Here is a 12215-nt window from a genome sequence, read left to right on the forward strand (position 1 = left end):
CCAACTTTTATGGCAATGTTTTTATTTTCACCAGTTTGGTTTAATTGTGATATCTATGAAGCATAGTAAAAGCATTATTTTATTTTTGCAGTCATAACCCCCCCCCCTTTTTTTTTTGCAAAAATTAGTTATTGCAAATAATGAGTCATTACCTACTCAAAAAGAAGTTGATTTCACAGGCTGTCAAAATAAAAAGAATTGGGATATACCAGTACACAGCTGTTATATAATATGTAATGAAGAGGAGCATCCGTTATCGTCACAGGCTTGGAAGCATCTGTGGGACAAATCTTGTGGTGATACATATTAGAAATGTTTCTTGATACATGTGATTAATCAATCATGAATGCACAAATTGTTTCCACAAAAAATATTGCTTCTCTATAAATTATATTTTAATTTATAAACAATGCATAACACATGAAATATCAAAACAATGTTTAGCATAAGAATCTTTAATACAAGAACTTTAAACACGAATTAACAAATATACATGGCAATGAGTTATACAGACGAGAGCTTCAGCTCATGCAACTGACTTCTATTTTCCGACTAGTTTGTTTCAATTTTCACTGGCCACCACCCAAATTCACACATCAACTAAAATACTTCTTAGCACATATAATATGTATACCTTAAATACTTTACAGATCTGTGGTTGCACAATGAAAAAGATATCTATAGCTACTCTTTCTTCCCAAAATAGAAGAAATCAACTTCCAGTGATCAATATATAATTCATGGCTTATGTAATTTAAATGGAATCGATGGTCCATGCTAAAATATATCTATTAGAATATAAGGCATGGTCACCATAAATACTTTAATGCTTTATTTCCCTCCCCTCATAGGAAAACTGATAAAGAAAGTGGAATCACATATATTAACACTATCACACTAAGCGCTGATAAAAGCCATGTCTATGAAAAAAAAAAAAAATGAAATGCTAGAAGGACCTGAGGGTATTTCAAGGCAATAAATGACAAGGCATCTTAACACATAATTTGGTATTAAAAACTTTGGCTAAAGCATGAAACTTAAAACTATGTACAGCAGCTAATGAAGAAATGTGCCTCTTAGCAATAGGAAGATATCAGAACCATCTTCTGTGCCAGCATTAACAGTATGTGGAAAAATGAATGATCGTACTGCTGTTTTATGTTGTTACTCACCAATCCCCCATATAATCTTGATTTCATATTGTAGTTTTACACCAATAAACTTTTTAATACAAAATTTCTAAAGCTACAAAATAAAATGTTCAGTTTGCCCACAAAGTCTGTTGCAATAAGCAAGAGACAAATATACAGCTGTCTTCTCAACTGGGCACACGGATGGAACGTCATGTTTGAAGAGTCTATTACCCTACAAATCCTGTGGTAATGCTGTACACTATATACAGAGACGAATGCAGCTCTGTATTTTCAGCAAGTTAACATTGTAACAGGTGATTGAAGTAAATAACAATAAAATTAAACAAAGGTACAACGCCAAGTTTTAAATTAAAACTCGGAATGAATTAGGCAACCAACCAGACAAACATAATGGTGCTATGTAAAACATGCATTTTACAACAGACACTCACACACACACGCATATGTTTTCTCTCTCTCGCTTTTTGTCTTTAAATAAAAGATCTCTCATGTCAATAAAATTAGATCAGATAAAAATGTTCATTTGGTCTTTATACTTTTTAAATATCAGCAAGCAGCACAATTGTCAAATGTTTAGTAATTCTCCTTACACAGTAATGGCAGAAAGAGGTCAATTTAGGGATTTTTGCTTGTATAAATAGTTCTTTTTCTTTCTGTGCATTATTTTTAAGAGCTACCATTGGCAACACATAATGCTCTTCTCCCTCATTAATTATTTTATGCCCAGCTGAAAAGGGCTACAATGTAGACTCCACAACAGGGAGTGTAAAACAGATGCAAAACACTAAAAGTCAGCAAATTCCTTGGCACACTTTTCCGTGGATGATATGCGCAGTGCCTCTTCTTCATAATCGTCAAAATTACTGGTGTCACCAGGTCCTTTGCATTTTGGAATGAAAGGAGCTTCAACCTAATGTAAATTGAGAAGAACTTAATTGTATCTTTGACTAAAAGAAAGCAAAACTTCTGAACATAAAATCTACAGTATTTATGTCCTTCAAAACATTTATATAGCACTTTTTTTTTGACAGCAAGAATTTGCTGCATTGGACAGATTTTGCTATTTTAAACAATAAAATTTGCTTTTCATTAAAATCCCAGCATTTTCCATGTTTTGCACTATCTACTCTGTTATGGCAATATTTTAAAGAAGACTTATGTAGGGGAATGTGGGGGGGGGGGGGGCAAAAGGCAATAGTTAGGTTAGTTTAACTTACTTTAACCAAAGTGAACAAGTTGGAAATTTGTTTCGAAAATTACGATACATAAAGAAAGAACATTAAAAAAAAAAAAAAAAAAAAAATCACATTGAAACATTTTTTATTCTTGGCAGTGAATTTGCACCTTCTAAAAAAGGTGGTACATTTTCACTTCTTTTTTCATGGGGTAAAAAAGTGAAAAATAAAATATAAAAGAATGAATGAATAAATGAAAAGGAAATAAAACAATAAACAAATAAATAAGTTAATAAAAAAGAGAAATAAATTAGTTAATAAAATAGTGAATAAATAAGAGAATAGTGAATGAATGAATGAATAAGAGAATTATATTAAATGAAGGAATGCAAATGATATAATTAATTAATGAAAGATTGAACAAGTAAATGAAATGATCTATTTCCCTTTACCCCATCCAATTTTGCCCCACATGCATTTAACTGTACAAAGCATTTAAAAGACAAATGAGCTAAATATAAAAAAATAATAAATACCGCACTGAATACTAGTAGGTGCCAATAATTATTTTAAATGTTAATAACAAAGAACTTTATCATTTAATAATAACATAAATAATTTTTGACTTACAACAAAATACAGTAAACTCCCAATTACTCGCGGAATAGGGCAGCACGGTAACCGCAGATAATCCGAATAATAGATTAAGAACAGTATTTACTGTATACAATAAAAATATTAATAACACTCTCACATACATTTAAATTATAACTTAAAACCTACGCTATCTACATTGAATCTACTAACATTAAATATAAAAAAATATAGGTAAAATCTAAAAACTAACAATATCATAATCATAAATTTAAAAAAAAAATTGTGAAAAGACCTGCGGATAATCGGGGTTCACTGTATTACAATATGAGTTGTGATGTTTGAAAATTGTCTGTATTATCACATTCTTTGATTTCCAGAGGTAATTTTTTTCTTGACTGGAATGGACTACATGTGTTATTTTCATAGTTAAAATATTACTAGATAAGGTGCAAAAAGCAGAGGAAATATTTCACCACTTCACTTTGCAACACATTCACCTACCTATACTTCTATGCTTTGTTAGCTAATTTGAATTCTACATTCGACAAACAATGTGAATCTAATTTTTTTTGCTAATAGTTAAATGAAACTGTTGAATTCCAACGCTGTTCATTTGTATTAAAGGAAAAAAGTCAAGCAAAAGTTTTTCTTGAAATTGCAGACAGAATAACTTTGAGAAACATTAGTTCCTTTTATGATTGTTCTATAATTGTAATTTTTCTTAATGATTAGAATGATATTGTAAAAGGTTTATTTGTCCACTTTGTTATATGGAACAGTCCAAAGTATTTATAAACCCCTTCATTAATTGCTTGTGCACTAACCATTATTACACAGAACTCAATAGGGAATCAATTAAAAAGTAAGATCTGAAAGTGGAAATTATTAAAACTAATAAATGAAATTCAAAAGTGTTGGACATGATTTGTACTATTTTCGGAAGAAAGCCCAAGTATGAAAAAAGTATCAGATTTAATGTTTTAAGTTCTATTCATTGCTTACAGCAATGCAGACTATAAGAAAATATTTGGTCCAGTAAATTAAGAAAATTTTGCAACAGCTGAGTCATGAAAAGAAAAGGCATTACAGTTAAAAGCAGGCAAATATTTTTGTCATTACACTAACTCTTGAAATTTTAACCAGAATTAATTGCATCTTTACTTCTTTCAGATAAATCATGGCAATTAAGTTACTTTATGATAGTATTTCCTTTTACTTTTAATGTTTACTTTCTATGTTTCCTATTTCTTTTATGGTTATAGGATTTTAAAATGAAGTCAAAATAATATATTACTGCCTTATTGATTTTAATTAATTTCGAGATTAAACTGAATATTTATAACTTGACATGTGAATTACAGGAAATGGAACATGAATTTGAATGATGATTTCTACTCTACTTTTTTCAAGGTTAGAGCCAAACAATTGAGGATTAACCTTGAAAAAAGCTTATGCTGAAGATGTATTCAAACACGAGAGAAAAAAGTATTGCTGGATTGATACAAATTTTACACTAAATTCGCTCATCTAATTTAAGCAGCACTACAAATATCTATTTATTGCATTATAACTATTAAGATATTAATAATATGGAGATTTAACTGGACAAGAAAACTAAGCAAAAATTAGTTTTGTTGAATTTTTGCTGACTATAGAAGAAAATATCAAAGCAAATATCAATTGAATTGAAATAGACATGCATAAAAGCAAAAATAGGATAAAAGCAACATAGCATGGCAATGGGCAATAAGGGATTGATTGGGCATAAAACATGAACTGAATGACTGCAAAGCTTTGTTTTATTTCAAAGTCTACCAACACATGGCATATTTCATTTCCCCTTTAAAAAGGAATAAAAGCTATCTAGAATAGTACATTTTATAAATCATTTAAAAGTTTAGATACATTATATAGTTAAAAATTATTTTTGGCTCTTCCAAAATAAATAGATCCTCAAATGGATTGATATGTAATAAAAGCTGATTTAAGTTGATGGTAACTTGCTAATAAGCAAGTCAGGAGAGCTGGAAACTTTGAAGGTTGTGCAATAATTGGTTAATACTGTAAATCAGTTTCTGATCAGTCATACAGGCAATAATCCATAATGTGATAACAAAAGGGAAAGATCAAGGCAGCAAAAATTAACAACAACAGCAACTAATTATAATCCTGAAAAATGAAACTCAAGCAATTTGTCAGGAATGTAAGAAAATAATTAAACTTTAAAACAAAAATGATTCAGACATACATCAATGGTTAAAATGGGGAGGAAGCAGCAAAAACATATGATTCAAAAGAATTATAATTCATTTCTGAATATAAATACCTTTTACATAAAATAAATAAAAAAATAACAGCAATGATAACAATAAATAAAATATTGATAAGTAATGAGAAAAACTCAAGGTAGCAAGAGTTTTAGATTTTCAAAAATTTGGATAAAATTAGATCGAAAACTTAGTATCTTTCATCAATGTATTGAATAAAATTTGTGAAACTGAAAATAAGACAACAATCTTTGTTTTGGATAGCAAACTAAAGAGGCTAGTTGGAAGTTTTAATTACTTCAAAGACTATAGCTACATTTAAAAAAAAATCAAGGTTTTCAAGCAATTGAAAATGAACTTATTGTTTTAAAGACTTTTAAAATTGTGCGATCCCAAGAGTAAATATACAAACTATAGAAAATACAGAGAATAACAATATGTTTCATGAATATTAGTGAAGCGTTCATTTTACATTTCTATAAATATGGCATAAATAAAAAGCAAACATTTCTAAATAGCAAAGTAATCACTTAACAGGATGTCTACAGAGCACCTAAAGTGTATTTTCCGATATATTTCTGTTTTTGTGTACCTGACAGGAAAATTTATACCAAAATAAGGATTAATTTTCAAAATACTGCATAAAATTAAAATAGTTCAGTTTGAACTCACGCTTTTTTGATTGTTTAAAAAAAGGGATTGCTACCATGCATTTTTAATTAAATATTGTAGAGGTTTCTCATAAAAAGTGGATTTTTTCCCTTAAAAATCTATGGAAAAAAATATATATAATAATAAAATATAGCTCATACAACAAATAATTAGGATGGCATATGTACCATCTTTTAAGAGCTACAGTAAGCCAGTTATAAAAAAGACAGAGGGGGGAATTTGGCCAATTGTACCAGATTTCTTTTACTAATAGTTTGCAAAATAAATTGAATGCACTCTTCCAGATAAACCTCATTAAAAAATATAATAATGTACATTAGAAAAGTGATGATCAATGGTTTCAGAAAACGTTAGTCATTATTTCAATTGTTTAATAACTCATTTTTATTTGACATTTGGAAAAAATATTGTACATTTTCTCGAATTTTTTTATACCAAACCAACGGAATTGGGGGAAAAAAAATGAATGAAACTTTCAAATAACTTCAGATTTAGAGCAATCAATATGTGATAAGCTATAAAAAGGACATAAAACTTCATTCTTCACACACACAACTCAAGAGATTTAAGATATTTTAATGAAATTAATTTTCTTAACTGAGAGTTCCATTGTATTTAGAGATTCTTAATAATTTTAAACATAGAATTTATTAATCACAGCAATGTCTGTGACATATTTTCAAACTATTTTCAAGCTTCTATGACTCTAAAACAATTTTCTGACAAAAAACAGGGCTCAACTTTTTCCTTACAGAGTTAATATGATTACTTGGTTCTTTATGCAACATAAGAAGCACTTTTAAAATTTGTTACTTAGGTTCAGCTGAAATTTGCTTTTAATAAACTTCTTTGTGACTTTAAACAGACCAGTAAAAAATCAATCACTATACGCTAAGTCAAATAAATCTAAGTCAATTCAGTCTAAAATCAATCATTTCAGAAATTCAAAGAAAAAAATTGTTCAAGTGCTCAAAGTATTTAGCACCAGAGCATTTCCTTCTAAATGTAACTGACAAAATCAATCACTATAATTCATTTCTGAAGTCAGCAGAAAACCAAGTTCAATTTATGATGTGACAATTTTTTACTGTTGTGTATGAGATGTAACAAGTTCATAACATTAGTAAATTCTGTGATTAAGAATTTCAATACAATATGGTATAAAATAAAAATATAATGAATTTATAAAATAGGGTCAAAAATAAAAGTATCATTACTCAAAAAACTAATATTTACGATTTTTATCAATAAATAATAAAATCCAAAACGAAATTTTTCAAATTTAATAAAACTTAAGACATTATAAATTTAGTTGTTCTCAGATATATATATTTTTTAACTCTGTATTTCTTGCTCCCGTCAAACTCACTGGGTGAGGCTTTTGTCTCCTATTCTTGCTTGTGATATTTCCAGGCTAGAGTGTTCAACGGTACACCAAAAAGGCAAATATATCCACCTCTCAGAATTTGTTTTATTTCTTATTTTACATCCAAAATGGCTGTACTAGACCATTTTTATTGTAATTGGCAATAGTTCATTAAAAACTAGATGTTAGCACTAACCAAAAATTTGTTAACACCCCATTGTCCGCGATCTTGCACTAAAAATAGGTAATGATCAACTGAATGTATATAAACACACCCATTTTAACTAAACAAGTTAAAATTCTATCGTTAGACGTTCCTGTTTCTTTCTTCCCTTTCCCATCCAATGACATTAAACCTTCCAAGTCACGGAAACCTGATTTTTAGATCTACACTGCAAGTTTAAACCGGATGTATGGATCTACTGCTTTACAGCTATGCTACTTACATGTGTAAATGAGTGGCCAGACCAGTTTTGTTCCCAAGAACTACCCTTCTGTCCTCAATTCGTTTTTGGTGCAATCTAGATTAATCTGTTTGCTTGATTTGTTTGTATATGTGTATATTCCTTTGCAGTGCTGAGCAATTCATTTTTAGCTTAAACATACATTTTTAACATACACTGCTTTTAGCTATAGCTTAAATGAATGGGAGTGTTGTTGGTTTTTAAGTTAAAGCATACGCTAGTGTCGTTTACCTATTTTGCAGATTATCCACGGAATTTACTTATCTGTGGTTATTGTGCTACAGTATTCCGCAGATAACTGAGAATCGACTGTATTTGTGATATGTTTTGTACTCTTAGCTTAGCTGCTCATTATGCTCATTGTGAAAACCTGTTGCTTATGTTCTGCGATATAATATTTTTCAATATTGTGTAAATTGTGGAGTCAAGAGTTGGAAATTGAATCACATTCTAATTCTAAGAGATGTAGGAAGGACACATTGTACTACTGTCCAGATAGTGATGTTGGCCTTTTCATCTCATGCTTTGAAATTTATTATACATGAAAAAATTACTAATTTTTGTTAATATAATGGGCACATTTAATAAAATTATGTTTTAATGCTTAAAACTTGTTTAAAACATTTTCTGGATTACTGGCAAATCAACACACAACCTTTATTACCCTGAGTGTTGGCTTCACCTATAGAATTAAATTTACACTTTTCAAGCTAAAACAATGCCGAAAAATCAAATTTAAAAGTGAGCAAAATATGTTAAAGACATCAGGTAGATTGAGGGGGAAAAATGCTATTGATTTTCATTTTAAGTGCAATGAAGAATTTTAAAGACTGAGAAAGAGAGCATCTAATTTCCTTGCATAAAAAGTACACTTCTGGCTTAAGAAGTAAAGTTTTAGCTCATTAATATAAGAAATTTATTTGAAATACACGGAAAGCATTCATGGAGATTAGATAAACGGAAAATAAAGATTTTTTTTTTGCTAAATTTTATATTTCAAGTCATTCTTTATCAATTTTTGAAACTTTTATTCATTATCTTTTTCAAACTTCTGAAGCATGTTAAATTTTCATAATTTTTGTAGTATTTTGTTTTCATGGCTATTTTTTTTCCTTGTTACCAGGCAGAACTCGCATGCTGAACAACACACAAAATGTCCTGTGGGATACCTGTATGACCACATATTTGCCTAGTGCAAATTTTAACTTATGTTTAATGTCAATTTGTAAAATTAGTATTTTTATGCATAAATAGCAATTTAAAGGTTTTTTAATTGATTTCTACAACAAGTTTCAAAGTCAACTAACTACATTTCAAAAAAAAAAAAAAGAATGAAATAAAAAAAACCACCTAATAGATACCTAAATTAAATTTCACATGCATTTATCACAGACATACTTGGAGTGAACCTTGCAAGTACATTGTTCACATTTAATACAAACGGTTTTGATTTTTGGATTTGGCCTCCAGTTGCAGATGGCCTTCCAAAAATTGAATTTGGTTTCTCAACAAAAGAAAAACATCAGTTACTGGCAGGTACTCTTGAAAGAAAACACTTGGAAATTTAGCTACGGAAGATAGGGGTCATTATCAGTTGAACTGCACTTTTGGAAATAAAAGGTTTTAAGTGACTGGGGTAACTCAGGACCCTGTGCGAGTTGTCCTGGGTTAAACAACTTTTGTGATCTTGTAGACACCCTGTACAAATTAAAAACAGTAGACCCTCGTTTTACGTGTGTTCATTTTACGCAGTTTTAATTACACACGGTTTAAGATTTGACAGCTTTATTTTATTTTACGCGGATGAGTTTTGATTTTATGTGGATGCGGCATTGAAAACCAGATAAAATTTTCCCCTTTCAAAATCCAAACTCCTGAGATTGCAGATTACACGTAATAAACTGCATTTTGGCATCTTAATAATTGAGCTTGGGCCACTGGAAACATTTTATGTGATTGGTTCTAGAGCTCTTTCCAGAAGTAAAGTTATTAAACTCGCACACTTCAGAACTTACTGGGAGAAAAGCATTTAGGAGTGACAAAGGAGGGCAAAACCGACATCAACGACACACAACCAAAAACGTTCACATTGAAAACTTTGAGTCATTCCTTGACAACGGCAAATGATCTTTCTGATTTGTTAGTGAAAGAAGATCTTGCCATAAGAAGTGATGCGAGTGACATGAATGCATTAATGTGCTGCAAAGAACTACAGAGAAAAATTCTTAATGACTGCCCAAAAGACTCAAAACGAGCTCCTTTTTATAAACACTAAATAAATTTTTGTGTTTTCTATGCATGTTGTGCATATGTATCAATATAAGTACACATTAAACTTATTATAAAATTAGTCATCACTAGAATGGAGTATTTTTTTTTTAATCTATGGAACCAAATCCCTATTTTAATACTACTATTAAGTCTTGAATTAAGCGGCATTTCTGTGGAACGTAACCTCTGCGTAAAACAAGTGTCTACTGAAACTAAGTAAAAATAAAATAAAAAACCAAAATTTAGCTTTTGCATTAAATTCAACAAATGGAAAAAAAAAAAAAAATAAATAAAAAACATTATAATTTAAAAACAAGCAGTAAAGGTCAGAGAACTTAGATAAAATGCAATTAAAAAATAAAAGAGGAATTTCTTAACCTCCAAGTCTTAGCTGATTCTTATTCTGTACTAGAAGGCTTGAAATTCATATGCAAAGTGATCAGTAAGAGTTTTCCTGAAAGTGTTTTTATCTTCAGCATAGTTATCAAATTGGCGAGTATCTCCTTTTGATGTTAGTTTTGGTATTAGAGGTGCTTTCATCTACATAAACATGCATAGAAAAGAAAGGCATGCAAGTAAAATATATTATAAATCAAAGAACATAACACCATGAAAAAGAATCTACAGATAAAAAGAAGAAAAGCAAAGGTGCAATATGAAAAGATAGTCATGCAATATTTTTTGTGAAAAAAAAAAAGATAATTAGTAATTTGAGTAATAAAAAGTATTTAAAAATGATAGTGCATCACTACAACTAAAAAACCACAGGAGCATGCAGAATGTAAACAAAAGAGATATTAAAAGCTCATAAGTTGGCTAAGTGGCACAATGGTAAGCATTGTTCTCATACACCTTTGGTCACGGGTTTTGAACCCTTGGTTAGTAGAGTTTTGTGACGAAGAAAATTGTTAGCGCTCCAGCTTGTAAGTGGCAAGCTAAAGCTCTCGAGTGCCTGTTTCCTACTTCATTCTTGGCTATCTTAAACACCTAATGCAACTCTGCTTTGTGAGAGTCCAGGTACCTCCATCTAGTAGGAAACTGGGGGTCAAAAATCTCTATGCCATATTAGGGGGGATTACACTAGATCTACTAAGGTGAGCGCCTCCCTCCCTGCAGTCCCATTGGAAGCAAATAAAAGCAATGCCTATCAGAGAATACAACAGAGAATACCATGTTACTTCAGTTACAAATATTAAAATTAAAAAAATAATTTTAAGCACTGAGAAACTTTAGTAGGAAAGCAATAATGATATCCTCATCTTGAGTTATTTCAATAATGAAAAACACCTTGAATCAAGCCGATTAGGTCATGTTTGTCTTAAAATACAAAAAACTTACCTTCTTTTGGAATATTGTTATCCAATCTGTAGTAGCAAACCATTTATGGTTTTTAATGTCATTTACTCCATTTTTTAGGTTGCCATAACGCTTGGTCAGATCAACTTGCAACAGATTTTTTAGCAGATCCTTCAGATCTGACGTAAAATGAGATGGGAAACGAACCTATAAAAATGAATTTGCAGAAAACATTTAAAAAAACTTAAAAGCTCAAGTTTAAGCATGAAACACCAGCAATTAATGCTTTTGTTTACCTTTCCAGAAACAATTTTTTCATAAATTTGGATAGGTTGATCTGCAAAAAATGGAGGATAACCTGCAGCCATTTCATATACCAGCACACCTAATGCCCACCAGTCAACAGCCTTATTATAACCCTGTAGTAAAAAGATGCATCTTTAATTTTCCAACAAGAAACATTATGAATTGACAAATATTAGAACAGTTAGCATTAACAATAGTTCTAAATAAAATACACACGCAGTATCTAAAACATTTAATGTTTTAATTTGAACAAGACAAAAGACCATTTCCAATAAATCACATCCAGTATTAACGATATTGATTTTAATTAATGAACATTTTTCTCAACCCTCATTCAGCAAAACATTACAAGCAAATGTTCATAAATAGCTGTGGTGAAGTTGTATGAGATAGGTACACAGAAATGCAAGGTTGTTTATGAGCTTGGAGTCATTCAATTACTAGGGCTATAGACAGTAGAGTTAAGAAAACTTATCAAAGAGGGCTCTAGCATTTAACTGTGGGAAAAGGAAACCTAGCACTATATGGAAATGCTTAAATGAATATTATCAGAGGTCTGACAGATAAGTATTCAATTTTTTTTCAAATGAAAACCTGATGGATATGAATCAAATGCACTTGCATCAGCTAACCTTGAACATTATGTG

The 12215-nt window shown here is 30.2% G+C and overlaps 1 protein-coding gene across 11 annotated transcripts in view; it reads right to left on the reverse strand.

Annotated features, from left to right (window-relative positions):
• Positions 1-371: 371 nt before the first annotated feature.
• Positions 372-12215, reverse strand: part of LOC129231789 (cAMP-dependent protein kinase catalytic subunit 1) — a 401869-nt gene continuing 390025 nt past the window's right edge. For 7 of the 11 annotated variants that reach the window (XM_054866165.1, XM_054866160.1, XM_054866161.1 and 4 more), the window contains 4 exons: positions 11559-11681; positions 11305-11469; positions 10345-10506; positions 1957-2064 (listed from right to left, as the gene is read on the reverse strand). In XM_054866165.1, coding sequence (XP_054722140.1) covers positions 10375-10506; positions 11305-11469; positions 11559-11681 — 420 coding nt within the window. In that variant the 3' untranslated portion in view covers positions 1957-2064; positions 10345-10374. Of the gene's footprint in view, positions 2065-10344; positions 10507-11304; positions 11470-11558; positions 11682-12215 lie in introns of all 11 variants that reach the window. The other 4 variants (XM_054866158.1, XM_054866159.1, XM_054866163.1 and 1 more) reach the window with 1 other exon arrangement.

Source organism: Uloborus diversus, chromosome 10, assembly GCF_026930045.1.
Source record: "Uloborus diversus isolate 005 chromosome 10, Udiv.v.3.1, whole genome shotgun sequence".
Classification (NCBI taxonomy): Eukaryota; Metazoa; Arthropoda; class Arachnida; order Araneae; family Uloboridae; genus Uloborus; species Uloborus diversus.